At 37.1% G+C, this 19,361-nt stretch overlaps 2 protein-coding genes across 4 annotated transcripts in view; one reads left to right on the forward strand and one right to left on the reverse strand.

The window, feature by feature from the left end:
* The first annotated feature begins 245 nt into the window (after window positions 1-245).
* On the forward strand, window positions 246-10,369 carry LOC139935210 (eukaryotic translation initiation factor 2 subunit 2-like). The gene is made up of 8 exons (XM_071929697.1): window positions 246-468; window positions 2,967-3,132; window positions 3,749-3,843; window positions 4,830-4,955; window positions 5,958-6,089; window positions 6,536-6,684; window positions 7,163-7,305; window positions 8,326-10,369. The coding sequence occupies exons 1-8, from the start codon at window positions 451-453 to the stop codon at window positions 8,499-8,501; spliced, it is 1,005 nt and encodes a 334-aa protein (XP_071785798.1). The 5' UTR covers window positions 246-450; the 3' UTR covers window positions 8,502-10,369.
* Window positions 10,370-13,195: 2,826 nt separating this feature from the next.
* The window catches only part of LOC139935476 (CD109 antigen-like), a 63,209-nt gene continuing 57,043 nt past the window's right edge, over window positions 13,196-19,361 (reverse strand). For all 3 annotated transcript variants that reach the window (XM_071930104.1, XM_071930105.1, XM_071930102.1), the window contains exons 31-33: window positions 17,855-18,017; window positions 17,389-17,494; window positions 13,196-16,148 (exon numbers count right to left, since the gene is read on the reverse strand). In XM_071930104.1, the coding sequence (XP_071786205.1) occupies window positions 15,985-16,148; window positions 17,389-17,494; window positions 17,855-18,017 (433 nt within the window). In that variant the 3' untranslated portion in view covers window positions 13,196-15,984. The remainder of the gene's footprint in view (window positions 16,149-17,388; window positions 17,495-17,854; window positions 18,018-19,361) is intronic.

Here is a 19,361-nt window from a genome sequence, read left to right on the forward strand (position 1 = left end):
AAATGGTCCGCCATGCGCCACTGCCTATTTACCATCGCGCCACCAAAAGTAAAAATAAAAAGTTAAAAGATGAAAAGATGATGCAATACTTTAGCCGGGTCCCCTGGAATCTATGAAAGTGAATCATATAATCACCATATAGAAGTCTGGATACTTTTCTAGTGTGGCTCTCCTATTTCTGTCCCTGGTGTCCGACGCTGCTTTTGTGCTAAACGTTCGCAAGTCAATGTTTACCAACGCTCTTCCATATGCTTCGTACGCCGTACATTGAAAGCGCATGTGTTTCGTGAATGTGTATTTGCCGACAGTAAAAAAAAACTACTTAATTCCTTGAAATAAACACATATTATAGTCACACAGAATTTCATAATTTGCTGATGTTATATTTGAATCTTCAAGGCATCCAATAGTATTAATATTTTGTTAATTTGAGAAACTTTAATCGTCAAAATGACCGAGGAAGAAGCGGTAAGTCACTGAATTTTAGGGTTAGCGTAAATGATTGAATGGAGTTTTGTGCATAAAACAATAGGTTGGTTTTCGTCTGCAGAATACCGGTTTTGTGTTGCATGGTTGCACTATGTTGCAGCATTTGCACGAATCCCTATTTAGTATTTGCACTATGGTTGCTTTCTGAGCTATTTATTTAGAAATCAATACTCATTCATTTTTTCATTCTATTTCTAGTTCTAGATCTAGATTCAAAATCATTCATTGAAATGAATTTTTAAATTTTATTATTTTCTGTTGATTGGAAACGAAGTTTGAATATTTCCCCTACTAAAAATATGTTATTTGTTGTGAAACTGAAATAAAGGAAATTTTGTATGAACCTTTCATATATTTGTATAAATTTCTAAACTGATGCGCTGTAATCTTTTTATTTAATTAAATGTTGACATCTGCATTCTACGTTCTACTACTAGTACTAGTGAAACTCGTTCCCAAATGCGTTACAAATACAATTCAATGGAATGGGCACTTTTGCTATTCAAATTTCCAAATCCCCAGCCAGCCACCCCAAAATAAGCCCCACTTGTGTGGACAAGACTAGCGGAATCGTTAGCCACATGTCGATACCATTTCCTCATGCAGCTAAGAAATAGGCCTAACCCCCCCCCCCCCCCCAAAAAAAAAAAAAAAATTCTGGCACCTCCCATACCCATTACGAGCCACCCGGCAGTATAAGCCGGCTGAATGTGTTCACCTAACTCTTAGCTTGCTTTGTGTGTATTGAAAAGTGAAACAAATACAATTTTAAAAAGAAATTTTTAACGATAATTTTGCTACCTTTCTCCGACTCTAATTTTACTAATTTCCTCGATTCGTACTCGGCCCAGCCATCTTGGAGTATGCCAATCAGCATGAAGTCATTGGCCTGCCGAGCTGTGACCCCATGAGGGCGCGAATACATATCAATTGCTATTTTATGTGAATTAAGCTTGGGTATTTTTCGTGAACTACATAGTGCGTAAGCGTAAAAATTACACAAGCTTAATTCACATAAAATAGCCGTTGATTTGTATTCGCGCCCTCACGGGCCCACAGCTCGGCCGGCTGATGACATCATGCTGATTGGCATATTCCAAGATGGCTGCGCCGAGTACGAATCGAGGAAATTAGAGTTGGAGAAAGGTAGCAAAGTTATCGTTAAAAATTTCTTTTTGAATTTTTATTTGTTTCACTTTTCAATACACACAAAGCAAGCTAAGAGTTAGGTGAACACATTCAGCAGGTTTATACTGCCGGGTGGCTCGTAGGGGAGGCACCAGAATGTTTTTATTTTTGGTTATTTCTTAGCTGCATGAGGAAATGGTATGGACGTGTTGCTAAGGATTAAGCTAGCCTTGGCAACACAAGTGGGGCTACCACAAAAAATGGCCCAAAATCATAACGACAATGACAAAAAGACTAAACAAAGAAGCTTGATAATTGCCCACTGGCAAATATATTCAATTTCACTGGAGTGCTAAATCTACATCTATCTACATCTATGCCGGTACTCGTCAAACGCCCTTTCAGTGCAACTAAACGAGGGTTGTGTGTGAATTTTTGTGATGTGTCGCAGTTTGTGGACACATGCACGAGGTGCTCTTTAAATTTACAAATAGTGGAAGTAAAAATTAGATCATGATTTAGACACTGATGGTTCCCTTGAACTGCGCAACTGTTGGCAGCTCAATGATGACTTGAGGAAGGGCATCCCAGTCCCGCAGAGTAAAGAGGTTGTTTTTGTAAATTTTTGTAATAGGTGTACACTACATCACCCCTTCTAGCAATATTATTATGCCTTCAAGTTCTAGCATCTCCACGGATAAGTCTTGCTTGCGTTTGGAGCTTTTCAACCAAGAACCAAGAACCCCAGCCCAGTTACTGAGTTTTACTTGGGGCACTTGTGTACTATATACCTCAGATGTCAACAACAAAACAATGAAAAGAGTACAGCGTCTCTGACTGGGTCCTAGATGAAATGATAAAATGATAGTAAACAGACACAAAGATTTGTTTATGTATTTGTATTGGAAACGGGAAAAAGACCTTCCAAATTTACATTCACTTTATTTATTTAATTGATTAGTTCTAGTTAAATACATTAAAGCGACCCGGCCAAACAACACTTTTTTAATATTATTTGGACATTATCTGGTGTACAAAATGTAGGGGTAGGTTCCATAAGATCACTCATGTTTTTGCTGGTATTACTGTACACATGCTCGATTCACAACCCCCAAACAGGAAGTGACAGAAAACTGATCTAACATACTTCAAAAGGACCTCTAACCCAGCAAGAGTTTCACGAAGAATTGATCTCTTTCAAATTCTCACACAATAACAAAAATGAAAACAGTGTCATTATTTTAAAAGCAGATGGCTGAGATTCAAAGCCTGTAACCTACATGTCCGTCCATGGTGATTGGTGTCTCAACAGCACATAACTATGGTCTATTTTTATTTTTCCTTGACAGATTTTCGATCCCAACATGAAGAAGAAGAAGAAGAAAAAGAAGACGCCCTTTGATCTTGAGGCGGCATTAGAAGGCGGTGGAGACACACCAGAAAGCACGGATGCACCGGCAGCGGAAGATACACCCCAGAGCACAGAATCCAAAGATACAGAGAAAAAGACAGATGGTAAAATGAAGCATCTTATAATCTTTAGAGGAATTCAATCTACAGTCTACAGTGGTGAAACGCTGGGGGAACAAATCACTTTACCAACCACTTAATCACAGTTTTCCTAATGCAGAAACTGCATTTTATAATTTGTAATTTGGAAGGGGAAATGTGGTTAGAAATTGCAGGGTTCTCACCATGTACAAGCTAGCGAGCATATTCGGCCGATACGCACTTATTACGTACCAATTCGCAAAAAATAAACAATAACTAACTTCACAAAAATCACCAAGTTAAAACCATGCTCAAGAATTCACATAAGGGCATTTAAAACCAAGATAAACACCAAGTAGGAAACATTCCAAAGACCTTAGTTCAATTCAGAATCCAGAATGCCCCACAGATATAAAAAACTCTTGTGGAGAACCCTGAATTTCCTTTGAAAAAAATTGAATCATCAGTATTTTTATAAATGTTTTAATCCTCAATGAATTTCATCAGCCCATGTGAGGAGCAAAAGCTAACCATGTTGCCTCATGACTTGGTATGTTCTTAAGACTGTAACTTCATAATTGTTTACACTTATCTATAAAGTGAAAGATTTTAAACATTTAAACAAATATTTTCTCCGTAGATGATTTTGACTTGGATGAGTTTAGTGTAAAGAAGAAGAAGAAAAAGAAGAAGACTTTACCCTTTGACATGGACACCATGGAGGATGCCTTAGCAGTAAGTATTCCTTTACTTTATCACCCAAGATGCTAATTATTGACTAGCCCGTCGAGCTACTAAGCACGTTTAAGCATGGGCAATATCGATTTATTTTATTCACGATATATCGCCGACAATATATCGCGATATTCGATATAATCGCAATTAATTAAATTTGACATCATCAGTCTTCAAACTCCAGGTGAAAGTTGTAGAAGAGACAGTCATAGCATAATAGAGGTGTTCTAATGACCTATTCTTCTGGTTTTACTCCAAACCTGGGGTGCAAGATGTCTCAGCTAGCAAATACATCGCGATATTTAATCGGTATCGCGAAATATCACGATATATCGTGATTATCGCAATATATCGCGATATTTCGATATTTCGATTAAAACCAAATCAATCCGATATCAAAATCGTTTCCAAATTAATATCGCGATATTCGATAATATTGTGATATCGCCCAAGCTTAAGCACGTTTGACATCACTCTTGACTAGTGATTGCATGCTGGGCTAGTGTCTAAACCATGCCCTGAATGATTGTTCACACACTGATGTGGCTCTTTATGAATCCATCAAGATGAGTTGACACACAACGCATTTATTCAGAATTGCCCCTTCCTGTATCAATAATTTGTCATTTTCACATCATGTGGGTTTGCATGAAAACATGGACAACATGTCCACTTACATGAATGTTATCTTCATGAATACAGTAAACAGTCAACCCTCCTACTATCTGACATTCATTATCATCCACTTTGGTTTTGAATAATAGACACACTATGTCAGCTTACAATAATCATGTGATGAATTTTCACAGTCGTACAGAAACGTCTATGGACATTCATTTGCATGTACCACACAAAACCTGCACACCAGTGCTATTCACATGTTACAAAGGGTTGGTCAACAGTACATTTAATGGTCTGGAAACGAAGAAAGATAAGTCTGACATTGAGTTCTTTCTTAATGTATTTCTTGATGATGATCTTAACAGGAAGCAGAGAATGCAGCTGATGGTGAATCTCAAGATGCTCCGATGGAATCAGCTCAGATGGACACCACTGACTTTGATGCTGATCTTAACTTCTCTCTCACAAAGAAGAAAAAGAAAAAGAAGAAGGTAAGACAAGTAGTTTGTGTCATTTTAAAAACAATTATGTAGCAGAAAGAACATCATTGGAATTTTGAATCCTGAAGAATCTCACTCCTATCATTTTGTTTTTAATAAACACACCACTAGACCACAATTTAAATTTAAGTTACATGTTGTTCAAGCCTGTCTTAAACTGCTGCAAAATGCACCGCGTGGTAGTAGCCATGGACTTAAACACCATACTCTGTTGTGCTATGCTGCTTTCAGCAGGGTTCTACATGGCCATAACATGTACATGTGCAATCCCAGTCCCCAGCTAGCTCCAATTGATAATAGTTGAACCTAGTGACAAGGCTGGTAGAAAACAGTTCACAATGCAGCAGACTTGTGACGTGTCATGGCTGAGCGGTTAACAGCACCAGATTCAAGCTCTGCTGTTTGATCAGCAGAGTGTGGGTTCAAATCCCGGTCGTGACACTTGCTACAAGAAATTGGGGAGGTAGTGCTTTCTGTTTTACCGGCCAGGCTTTGAATTGATGATATGTAAAAGGGGTAACCCTGTTTCAGCCCCAGGAGTAGTTGGTAACAGCCTCTGGAAATAAATTATTGTAGCCCACACCTTGAAACGGCCTTCAGGCCTTGTGTGTCTGGCAACTTGCATAAAAAAAAACATATTAAAAAAATAACAATAATAGTATTAATTTACTCTTGCACAAATTGCTGCCTAATGACCTCATCTAAGACCTGGGTCCAATTTTGTAGAGCTGTTTCAACACAAAAGGTAGCTAAGCACAACAACTTTATGTTTACCAGAATAAGGTTACTAGTTGAAAGAGTATTTCTTATGTACCATTTGTAACTGCTATCCTGCTTATTTTTGCTTAGCGGAAAAATATTTATAAGCACTAATTGCTGCTTAAGCAGCTCCATGAAATTGCACATACATTTAATTATATATTGATCGATTGATTTGATTGATTGATTGATTGATTGATTGATTGATTGATCGATTGATTGATTTGTTTGTAGCCCAAGCTTGAAGACATTGAAGCGGAAGTAATGGAGAACGGTGAAAAAGAAGAAGAGAAGGAAGACACGGAGGTGAAGGATACGAGTGGTACAACGTGGGCTGGCACCGAGAGAGACTACTTATATGATGAGGTACAGTGGAGAAATAATGTCCTACCTAATTTCTACTGTCGGAATGGTTTATAAACTATTCAAGTCTGCAATATCAGGGCTTGACTTTGGGTGGAAAATCCACAAAACCACAGGACTTTAGAGCTCAGAATCTTTACGGGGCAGGGATTTTATTAATAAGACCGGAATCAAAACGAAAAGAGATTAGAATCAAGCGCCACGGCAGCCCTCATGTTGAAGTTGCCTTGTGATGTTAGGCAATTTCTCATTTTCAAAACAGTAAACAAAAAAAGGCAGGTCAATTCACTGAAGCTGGATGGTTAATCGTGTGTCTTATTTTGACAGCTCCTTTCTTTGTTAAGTTTGCTGTGGATCCATTTGTTCAGGCAGGTGCTGGTAGTAGAAAGAATATTTAACCCTGATTTATTCTAACCTCTCATTGATCATGCGTTCCATTCCACTCCCAGCTCCTGACGAGAGTGTTTGACATCATGAGAGCCAAGAATCCTGATATGGTGACTGGTGAGAAGAAACGGTTTGTCATGCGGCCACCTCAGGTAGTCAGAGTCGGAACCAAGAAAAGCTCCTTTGTAAACTTCACCGATATTTGTAAAATGTAAGTAGCTTCATGTACTCTTTATAAATTTTCTTAAAGATATTTCCAAACTGCAGGCCCTGAATTTCATCTTTGAGAGGGCAAGGCCATTTTCATGTTCTAATAGGGCACTTTCATTGGAAAATCTTTTGTCGGGGCATGAAGGCATTTGGTAAACAAAAGGCAAGTCGGAAATTCCAGTATGCCATGCCCGATTAATGCTTGCCCACGGTAAAGACATTCCATAATTTCTTGAACGAAAACCTCAAATCCTGATGCATTTAATGAGAGGGCATTGAATCTACTTGATTACTACTCTACTGGTTGGTATAGCAAAGATCCCTGAATCTATCTCTCTCACTTTGTGTCTGTTTTTCATCATTTAATTTGTTGGTGTATATCTTGATTAAAGCCAAGTCTATGATTCGGGCTTGTCATTGAAGACCAAGCTTCCTCACCTTCTCTTCACTTATTTGCATTGTGTGAATCTGTCCATCAGGCTGCATCGACCTACAGAGCATCTACTGGCATTCTTATTAGCTGAGATGGGAACCAGTGGCTCCATTGATGGCAACAACCAGTTGATTATTAAAGGACGATTTCAACAGAAGCAAATTGAAAACATTCTCCGTCGATACATCAGTAAGCTCCACTCACATTGTTTCTTTCTTAAAGGCAAAGTAAACCTCTGGTTTTTCGAACCGTTTGATTGTTTGAAGGCAGTGGACACTATTGGTAATTACTCAAAATATTTATCATCATAAAACCTTTCTTGATTACGAGTAATGGGGAGAAATGGATGGTATAAAACATTGTGAGAAACAGCTCCCTCTGAAGTGACATAGTTTTCGAGAAAGATGTAGTTTTCCACGAATTTTATTTCGAGACCTCAAGTTTAGAATTTGAGGTCTCGAAATCAAGCATCAGAAAGCACACAACTTCGTGTGACAAGGGTGTTTTTTTCTTTCATTATTATCCCGCAACTTCGATGACCGATTGAGCTCAAATTTCCAAAGGCTTGTTATTTTATGCATATGTTGACATCCACCAACTGTGAAGGCTAGTCTTTGACAATTACCAATAGTGTCCACTGCCTTTAATCCTAAATGAATGAAGATTAAACAATAAAATTAACATCTGTAAATTTCATTTCAAAAGGTGGTCACGTTTGTGAGGTACCACCGATAATCTGGAGCGAATATGTCCATTAATCCCTTATAGGAATCCACAACGCTTCTCAGATTAAAATTTTGTGGTGTGAAAACTGTTATCTTTTTACACATAACCACAATACATTGAAGTGAAATGTTTCTCATTATGCTTTATACTAATCGAAAGTTGCTGTAGGCTTCCAACCCAACACTGTTATTGCCATTAATTTTAAGAACGATTATTAATCGTATACCTTTCAGGCCTTGAAATAACCCACGGTACCACCAGCAATTGCCGTGATGCCCTGTGCTTTTGCTTTTTCAAAGTTCCAAAACAAATTTTCCTCAAAGAAGTTCCCTTTACCAGAGGAAAAACGATGTGCCCCTTCAAGAGCAAAGTTCATGACCTAACTTTCCCTTTAACGAGGCATTCTGTTTTTCCTGTATTTCATAATTTCCAAATTTGTTTACCATTTTCTAATCTAATTTTCATTTTCTTTGCCTTTTTCAGAGGAGTATGTCACCTGTCACACATGTCGATCCTCGGATACTTTCCTTCATAAAGAGAATCGGCTCTTCTTTCTCCAGTGCGAGAGATGTCAATCTCGCTGTTCTGTTGCCAGCATCAAATCTGGTTACCAAGCCGTCACAGCTAAACGTGCACAGATTAGAGCTAAGGCAAATTAACATCGGGGGTTAGGGAAGGGTAAATCAGTTCAGACGAGGTACAAATCAGGAATCGGGCGGGGTAAGGGTGTGGCCTTGAGATTGGCACCACCTCAGGATTGGAAGAAACAAGTTACTCAATTCTTCTCACAATGAGGTATATTTTTATGGTTATGAAATACGTAGAAATATCTATGTAAATTTAATCCATTTATGGGTTTTTGGGAATACCACTGAAGCTAACCATAATCTTATTTCTATTTCCAGTCTGTTATAAGCTGATATTTTTAATGAACTACTTCATTTACTTGTATGATTCAGTGCTACATATTAGTCTGCCTTTGATGAATACAGTATGACTTTTGTATTAGCATTGTGCATAACGCCATGTTTGCAGGGAAAATGTACTAACTGTGAATACTCTTTGCCAACAGGGCCTGGTTTCATAGAGCTGCTTAAAACACAGAATGTTGCTTAGTAACATTTCTTCTTGCTAAGCAGGAATATGCAGGTTACCATTCACAAATAGTTCATGTGACATTATATTTTGGCTGGTAAACTTATTGTGGTGTAAAGCACAATATTTGTTGTGCTTTCAGCAGTTTTATGAAACTTGGGCTTGGTTCTACTTCCCTGGGGTATGTTTTACCGGACGGCCATCTGTGACTGATTTTCTTGTAATATGCTGAATATTTTATCAAAATCATTAGCTTTACGTTTTTCAGTTGTAGTTGTTGCTGATACTGTGCTATACCCTTGAAACTAATAAAATAAATGATATTCATATGATTTGTAAAGGGAAATTTTCAATGACCTTCTTCCTTTTAAAGGAATGGTTTTACAAGCATTGATTCTCCAATGTGTTTAAAGGAACACGTTGCCTTGGATCGGTCGAGTTGGTCTTTGAAAAACGTTTGTAACCGTTTTTTATAAAATGCATATGGGTAGAAAGATGTTGTAAAAGTAGAATACAATGATCCACACAAACATGCCTCGAAATTGCGTGGTTTTCCTTTTACCTCGTCGACTAACACGTCGGCCATTTATGGGGGTCAAAATTTTGACTCCCATAAATGGCCAACGGTGATAGTTCGCACAGTAGAAGGAAAACCACGCAATTTCGAGGCAAACTTGTGTGGATCATTGTATGCTACTTTTAAAACACATTTTCAACCATATGCATTATATAAAAAACGGTTAAAAATGCTTTTGTTTTTACCAACTCGTCCGATCCAAGGCAACGTGTTCCTTTAATTGGAGTCATAATCATGTGTTTTGGCGACCATAGAACAACTTTTCCTGACATCAAATCTACTAACCCAAATATTTTGTGAGAGCCAGCGAGGGATCAGAAACAGATTGTGACATAGATTCATTTCTTGAAAATTACTCTCACTTCTTTTTTCATGTCATGAAACTTAATGTTCATAATTTTATTTTGGGTATTAATTTATAAAAACCTGTCAATCCTGAACCAAGACTCTAGCCAAGAAGTCGGTTACATTTTACAATGTGGAACAGCTACATAAATGCGGTGAAAATGAATTCTTGAAAATCGCTTGTAACCAGTGACTGAAGCTTTTAAGCTTAGTCCCTGACCATGGTTAAAAACTTTTAGGGGTCAGGGTGGGCAAATCGCACCTACTGACTCGAGTTGTAGGTGGTGTTAAAACAATGCCCTGCCATACGTATTGTTTTCCTTTTCCTAACAACTTGCGCCATTATACAAATTCAATCTAGTTTCTGTAGTGACAGAAGTTCTCTTTATCCAAAGAAGATTTCCCCAAATTCTTTTGTTGAAAACTCTGAAGTTAATACAAGTTTTGTATTAAGTGTGATTGTAGTGGTCATTTATGTAGTCATTGAAATAAATCAACAGTTTAAACAGATTTAATGTTTTTTAGAACTTTGACTTAGTTCAGCGTTGGTTCTTGGCATTCTTTATCTTTTCCCTATCTTTGCTTAGCATTGAAGTGTTTTTATGCCTTGGGCATGTTGGGTTTCAGTCTACCTGCAGGTCACTAATTTCCTTTGTGATTTATCTGCAGAGTTCGCATCGTTTTTTCGTGCGTGACCTCTGTGTGAATATATATTTAGTCAAAAGGGCTTCTGAAGTTCAGTCTTTTTTGGCCTTTTCTGAAAAGTCTCAACCAAAATAATGTACCAGTTAATTGAAACGAAAAGCATATCTGTCATAATGTATAAAAAAAATTGATGCAACTCAAATTTAAACTAGAGCTAAATTGCATTTGTGCACAAATGCAGAGCTGTTTCGTCAACAAAAATTTCAAATTTCTCAACTGAGTTTTAAATTTGTTGGGTATTCAAAGCAATTTTACCCAATGTGGCATAAATAAAAAATAATTTGGATTATACCATATTCAGATAGCAATTTATGTGTTAAAGGTGCAAAAATTGAAAAAATCATAAAAAATCTTGTGATGACGTCATCATGACGTCCTTTAAAATTTCATAAGAACTTGTCAATATCCAACAACCTACCAAGTTTCAACATGATCGCATAATTACTTAGGGAGTTATATTAGTTCAAAAAGTGCACCTTTAAGGCCGCGTCACGTGACCCCCGATGACGTCATTGATCTGAAACTTCACACATATGATGGCTGTCTGACAGTTAACTTGTGTGTAAAATTTAAAGTGATTACAAAAAACTTCACCACAGACATCTTCAAAAAGTCCATTTTGAAGAGTTTTCATCCTGCCGCTAGAGGGCGCCGTTGCAATTTGTGACGTCATTGGTATTTTTTTTGAACTGCCCACCCTTGCCACGCACTAACATCGTTAAAAGCAACTTCATATCTTTTTCCAATTTGGAATTAGAGGGCCACTTCCGGTTTCGACCGGAAGTAGAGGTCATGTGAGGTCACGCACACGAAACAAAATGAAGACCTTATTTATTCCTCCCCAATCCCGCAAACAGAAACCTACGGTCTCTTGTGGCTGATTTGTTATAAATTTTCAAACATTTAAAATACAACACCTTTAAGATGACGTCACGTGACTTCTGATTATGTCATAATGACATCCTTGTTTCGCAATGATCATTGCACCAATACCTTTCATCCCTGAAAATTTCATTGCAATTGCTCTTTGGGAACATTGCAAATCAGCACTTATATGAAATTTTTCTGAAGATGACAAATAAAAAAAAAAATAATAATAATAATAATAACTAGACATGATTGCATTTGTGCACAAATGCAGAGCTGTTTCGTTAATAAAATTTTCAAATTGTCCCTCTCAATTTGAAATTCTCTTTGCATCAAAGCTGTTAAGACAGTCCAGCCTATTTAAAAAAAATAATTTTGGTTATACCAAGTTCAGATAGCAATTTATGACTTAAAGGTGCAAAAAATTTAAAAAATCATAACAAATAATGTGATGACGTCGTTATGACGTCGTTTCACAATTCACAAGAACTTGTCAATATCCAACAACCTACCAAGTTTCAACATAATCGCATAATTACTTCGGGAGTTATATTAGTTCAAAAAGTGCACCTTTAAGGCCGCGTCACGTGACCCCCAATGACGTCATTGATCTGAAACTTCACACATATGATGGCTGCCTGACAGTTAACGTGTGTGTAAAATTTGAAGTGATTACAAAAAACTTCACCACACACATCTTCAAAAATGTTCATTTTGACGAGTTTTCAACCTGCCGCTAGAGGGCGCTGTTGCATTTTGTGACGTCATTGGTATTTTTTTTGAACTGCCCACCCTTGCCACGCACTAACATCGTTAAAAGCAACTTCATATCTTTTTCCAATTTTGAATTAGAGGGCCACTTCCGGTTTCGACCGGAAGTAGAGGTCATGTGAGGTCACGCACACGAAACAAAATGAAGACCTTATTTATCCCTCCCCAATCCCGCAAACAGAAACCTACGGTCTCTTGTGGCTGATTTGTTATAAATTTTCAAACATTTAAAATACAACACCTTTAAGATGACGTCACGTGACTTCTGATTATGTCATAATGACATCCTTGTTTCGCAATGATCATTGCACCAATACCTTTCATCCCTGAAAATTTCATTGCAATTGCTCTTTGGGAACATTGCAAATCAGCACTTATATGGAATTTTTCTGAAGATGACAAATAAAAAAAAAAAAAATAATAATAATAATAAAAAAAACTTTAACAAAAACAAGAGCTGTTTCGCTGCGCTGCGCTACGAAACAGCTAATAAAAAAAACTTTAACAAAAACAAGAGCTGTTTCGCTGCGCTTCGCTACGAAACAGCTAAAAAGAGAAATTTGTATGTAAAAAATGGTTTCAAAAACAGAAAACAAGTCACAAAAACACAACAAATTTTTCGTTATGAATGTCGGCAACAGTCCCCAATTAGTGTGTATGGATAGATTATTTCATATTCTACCTGGAAATGTTAAAAGTGAGACCGGATCGTACCTAGTCTAGTCAGAATACAGTGATTTCCACCGTTAATCCAAATCTCACATTACGAAAAAATCAACTATTCCAGCATGGTCTTCCTGCACGGGTGATTGGCTGGCGATGACATCATCGACTGATAGGGCAGCATGCTGTTTTTCATTGGTATGGTGCCCCGACCACCATGCCAGCATTAGTCAATAACAAAAGCGCCTGTATAAACCATGAGCTGAATGAGGATCAGCTCATTGTGTAACGACAAATCTGATGAATAACCACAAATCTTATAAACTTGGCTTTGAAGCAAAATATACATCTTTAATATATACTACATGTGATACTTGAATCATCTAATGCCGTGACACATTAATACATGCTGTGCCTTACAAATTACCTCATTTTAAAAACATCAATAATATATTCATTAAAGTGCAACAGAATTCTATATAGTTCTATGAAGTTGAATGATGATGACAGAGTTCCTTCTATGTGGGTCACGTCAACAGTGACACTGTCTAGGAAATCCTGTTCTATCACCCCCATTTTGAAACAACTACACTGGCTCCCTATCTCAACGAATCATCTTCAAGCTGATGCTCATTGTCCACCAAGCACTTAATGGCAAGGCTCCCCACTGTATTTCTGAACTCCTTTACAGACCCCATTTGAACTTTCTTTCACACGGTTCGTAAAACTATTCCTGAAATACTTGTGGGGTTTGCACAGTATGATGATGACTTAACAGAAATGCTTAACTGGTTTAAGCCCGGCTCATACTTCCTTGGAATACTTCATGCGAAGCAAATTGGACCTCACAGTTCTGTTTTTCGATGCAAATTTTCAGCAGGAGTTTCTCCAAATTGTTTGTTGCGAATTAGTGAAGTCAATGTGCTTTAGGGGTTTCTCTCACTAAACTGCATGCAAGATGCGTAGTTGGTTTGACAAAGTTGTTGAGCTGATGTTACCAATTTTAACAAGTACACTTCATTGTTTCATTTCTCTGAATATGAAAGATTTTGAAGAAATGACAAACTTTACATGAAAGACACGATGGGTTCAACAAAACATGATTTACCATTCACTGTAAAACAGAATTCAGAAGTTTTTAACCTTATCTGCATTCTACTAAAAAATTGTTTACAAAAATCATTTAAAAAAAAATAAACAATCAAACAGGTCTCAACATTCCCGATCACTAATACTTTATACTTTCCATTCAAAAATATAACTCTTCAGCAAGTAATTCTTTCAAATCCATTGACATGATTGTACTAAAAACTTACAAACCTTTCTGAAAAATATTTTATTATATAAGTTTGTATTTTAAAATGCCACCACAAAATAGCAGCTGGTATATGTACTTTACAAATTCATTAACATCATAAAACTATCTTCCCGCTACAAAACTGCAGACTTAATTGACTGATAATTTCTACAAGAATCCATGACCAATACCACGCCACGCAGTTAGGAAGATATTGTATAATCAGGTAGTATTTTTTTAAAACAAACCCCCAAAAGTGGCGAAGTACATCTAGATTGTATTTTGACAGTCTCTACAATACCTTAACACCAAAACAGACAAGGACAGCAAGCATGGGATTTCTCCAAATGTTTCAAGATTTAAGGATTTTCTTGAAATCTCTTTGAGTCTTCAAATATTATTATTGAGAGAGAAAAATGTCACCAAAGAATGAAACAGTCCACAATGTGTCCAAAGTATTAGTTTTGCATGTTAGGTAAAGCACAGAGTCTGTAAACCTCCTTGGTCTGGAATAAAAGGAGACCCAGATCAGCAAACTATTTTCAGGAATTTTCACATTCCAATTTTGTCCCTGGACCAGACGCAAAAACTGTCACCATCAGAAGTTTGCAATAGCTGCTAAGCCAGAGGTCAAACAAAGCGCATAAGCAAATGGTCTTCCTGTCAGAGAAGGGGCTGTTTGGGTCTCTTGGTTTAAAAGTTAGATCTGAATTTTGATTTATTCTTGACGAATCCAAAGGTGACTTTTTAACAAATTGTCAAAATATAAATTTATTTGATTTTGAACAGTCAGTCAATATGCATTTAATATAACTAGAATAAAGGAAATGACGAGCCAATATCTACAAAACAATCCATTACATATTACGATAAAAACAAGTGACATTATTAAGCAACTATAACGCATGAAATCACTGTTGTGTGTGTTAATAAAATTGTGCATGTTTTGTTTCGCGGTAGATATAAGTTTTTTATCATTTTTATGAAATAATTTTGACAGATGATACAGTTTCATAACAATAATACTTTGTGAATGACGCGTACAGTGCATAAAAAACTTCAAATTGTGCATAAAAAAATTCAAATTGTTTGTCTGCTGGTTATATTAAATACAACACTAGTCATGCTAGTTGTACATGTACATGTATGTATTTTTTATATAACCCCAAACTAATAATCGTTGTTAAATTGATTTAATTCATGATCTCAAGTTTACTGTTTGTAACTTTCTGCACCACAGAAAGTAGCTATCTAATTAAGCAACTAATCAGAAGATGCATCTTTAGCAATTTAAAGTTCTAATCAACAAACTATTTCAGAAGTTATGAAGAAAACTGGGTGAAGATCATATTGTTTTACATTAGTGTTAGATTTTTGTAACATTTAGATTTCAAGAAATGCCTGGTTCGTTACAGCACTACTTAATTCAGATTTATTCCAATACTTCAACTCCAACTTTGGGAGTGAACATTCCTTAAAGGCTAGATAGTTTTTGTCCCTCATTTTGTTCAAAAGGCATTGATCGACAAATGTGAAAGGCAAAATGTACTGAGCTTGTTGGCTGCTAACAACTTTCTCAAGTGTGTTAAAAGATGTTCTAATGACCATGTCACAAAAGGCAACTTTTACAGGCAACCAACTGCAGTGCATGCTATAAGACCACTTTGGTAGCAAATGAGTATTTTATTTTTCATTTCAAACATGTCAAACAACGTCTAACAATCCTCAAGAAAAGTATGTGAACCTTCAAATGTGACTGACTTTTCTTAACTGTGGTTGCCTAGAATTTGTAGCCTGTAAATTGCTTGGTGTGACATTGGCCTTAGATGAGTATGACCAGGAAAGCCACCATGGTAACGATGAGTAGAGAGGTTGCAGTGATCCGTCCAGTTCCACTATCACTATCACCGCAGCAAACAGGGCACGTATCACAAATAGACATCTCAGTCAGGGAATGAGAGCTGTACGATGCAACAGTCTGATCACCTGAATAAACAAAAACAAATCAAGATTATCAATAATAATCATAACAACAATAAATACCAAAATAACATTAAAGGGACTGTATGCGTTTGGCAAATGGAACCCAGTGCGGTTCAATCCTACATAATACCCTAAAATTAACTTGTGAAAATCTTATTTCATAAGGTGGTAGTGTTTTGGTTTGGTTTGTACCCATACAATAGAACACAGACTTAAGCACTGTATACTCAGTACTTTCCCAAGATCTTTGGAAAAAACACTCGCAAATCACTCAGATGGGATTTGAACCCAAAAACATTTGCATTTGTCCACTGGTTAAAGGCAGTTTGAATCCCGTGTTAGCAGCAGGTACAACACACAACTTGGGAAATGCTTATAGGCATTGGACAGCCTTGGTAATTGGACACTATTGGTAATTGTCAAAGACCAGTTCTCCCTTGGTGTATCTCAACATATGCAGAAAATAAGAAATCTGTGAACATTTGAGCTCAATTGGTCATCGAAGTTGCGAGAAAAAAATGGATGAAAAAAACACCCTTGTTGCACAAGTTGTGTGCTTTCAGATGCTTGATTACGAGAGCTCACATGTGAGGTCTCAATCAATTCAAATATTTTAATGAGAAATAACTTCTTTTTCAAAAACTAGAGGGAGCTGTTTCTCACAATGTTTTATATTATCAATAGCTCTGAATTGCTTATTACCAAGCAAGGTCTTAAGCTAACAATTATGTTGAGCAATTACTATTGCCATCGTCAAAAGGGTGAAAACAAATTACACTCTTTTCCCCCATTGCAAAACTAACATCTATTACGTCTCTCTCTCCCACTCTAAGATTGTTCCGTTTCTTGTCACAATATTGCCTGTAGTCCTAATTGCCTGATCCATCGTAATAAATTATGAATACTATTTCTTGAGTTCTTTAGTACTGCATTTATTGAGGCTACTCTATTCCTGTCTTGACCCCTTGCACACACGTCACATGCGGCGACTGTGCAACGCTCACCGTTTTGGTGGGCAACAGGTTTATACGTGTAACCGCGCGTTGCCTAAAATGCACACTTCACTGAATAACGCGCAGTGACATTGCCCACCAAATGGCACATCCAAGATTATTCTATCTAATGATGACGTGAAGTGAATTGGGTCAATAGCTTTCTTTTCTAGCTTCCATTATGAGTGTCAAAGGTCATCCAGGGCATATCTGTATTGAACCACAGGAGGGCGCTGTAGCATATTTCTTACCTGGTCTGTAGTAATCGTAGATAACTGCATTACTTGGTTTCAGGTTAGTTACTATGGTATCTCGTCTAGCCATCACAGTGAAGCAATACAGGGTATCCTTACTCAACTAAAAAAACAAACAATACAAACAATCATCAATTAAAGAGCAAGTTTGATCAAAGATCGATGGTTAACTAGAGGTTGGTAAATGTCAGACTGTCGAAAGAAGAGGAGCTCTGAAGGTGATCAGGATAACAAATCCAGTTTAGAAAAGATTTGGTGAATATAGACATTATGTGGCTTGAAGTGGTTAAATTATAACATTGTGTCAAAAATCTTCTCTTTTAAATTTGTTTTTTTCTGAGAGACTTTTTGTGGGGTTTTTCTCAGAAATTAAAGTATGACACAAGAAGAATTGTTGATATATTATAGTAGCAAATTTAAATCTTCAAGTTCTGGGGAAAGATTATTTCAAACTTCTCCTTACTGCATTCAGGTAGAGGAAGACGGTACGCTGTGCGATCTCATATTTCTCAAGATGCTCATCTTCTTTGACAGCATTTTTCAAGGCGTCTTCATCGGCATAGAAACCAGACGGTAAGCCAACCTCCAGCATAGACATACCAGTTGAATCATCACTGCCAATGTATCTGTGTCAAATAAGTAATGGAGATTTGAAATGAAAAAAATCTGGATTTTGTTTTCAGTAAAAAAAAAAAAAAACAGGCCCAATTTCATACAGCTGCTTTCACCAAAAGCAGCTACATGTATGCACAACTAAATTATGTTAACCAGAATAAGGTTACCAGCCAAACACATATGTCACATGTACAATTTGTGACTGGTATCCTGTTAATTTCTGCTTAGCAGACAACTATTAAGCAATGTTTTCTGCATAAGCGGCTCTATGAAATTGGGCCCGGGATTATGTACTCAAATGAAATTGATCAAAAAGATTGTGTATGGTGTAAGTCCACAAATAAATGAGAAGGATTTTAAACTTAACAATCTTATGTAATGTTTGCAGTAAAACCATGTACAGTGTGTTCATGGGGTAGAAACTCTGCATGGTGGAGATCGATCTGGGAAGTTTTAGTGTAGTTATTTCATTTGTAAATAATATTGTGCTTTAATTTATTTTTATTATATTATCACGTGTCATTATTCTCTGCGTCGGAGACGAACGAACATTGAATATTCCCTTCGTCTTCTTTTACAGAATAAACGTTATAACTGCAGCCAAAGTGTCCTCGTATCCCTCATTTTGACCTCAAAGTTAGAGTGTCACATGTACATGAGTAGGATTTGAAACTCTGCATGGTGGAGATCGATCTGGGAAGTTTTATGTACATGGGTAGGATTTGAAACTCTGCATGGTGGAGATCGATCTGGAAAGCTTTATGTACATGAGTAGGATTTGAAACTCTGCATGGTGGAGATCGATCTGGGAAGTTTTATGTACATGGGTAGGATTTGAAACTCTGCATGGTGGAGATCGATCTGGAAAGCTTTATGTACATGAGTAGGATTTGAAACTCTGCATGGTGGAGATCGATCTGGGAAGCTTTATGTACATGGGTAGGATTTGAAACTCTGCATGGTGGAGATCGATCTGGAAAGCTTTATGTACATGAGTAGGATTTGAAACTCTGCATGGTGGAGATCGATCTGGGAAGCTTTATGTACATGGGTAGGATTTGAAACTCTGCATGGTGGAGATCGATCTGGGAAGCTTTATGTACATGGGTAGGATTTGAAACTCTGCATGGTGGAGATCGATCTGGAAAGCTTTATGTACATGAGTAGGATTTGAAACTCTGCATGGTGGAGATCGATCTGGGAAGCTTTATGTACATGGGTAGGATTTGAAACTCTGCATGGTGGAGATCGATCTGGGAAGCTTTATGTACATGGGTAGGATTTGAAACTCTGCATGGTGGAGATCGATCTGGGAAGCTTTATGTACATGGGTAGGATTTGAAACTCTGCATCGT

Source organism: Asterias amurensis, chromosome 3 (assembly GCF_032118995.1).
Source record: "Asterias amurensis chromosome 3, ASM3211899v1".
In the NCBI taxonomy this organism is placed as follows: domain Eukaryota; kingdom Metazoa; phylum Echinodermata; class Asteroidea; order Forcipulatida; family Asteriidae; genus Asterias; species Asterias amurensis.

Excerpts from the sequence above, each read along its gene's own strand:
- LOC139935210 (XM_071929697.1), top strand. Across the intron at positions 3,844-4,829 it reads CCATGGAGGATGCCTTAGCA|GAAGCAGAGAATGCAGCTGA; the intron begins GTAAGTATTCCT and ends TGATCTTAACAG. Across the intron at positions 6,090-6,535 it reads GAGACTACTTATATGATGAG|CTCCTGACGAGAGTGTTTGA; the intron begins GTACAGTGGAGA and ends TTCCACTCCCAG.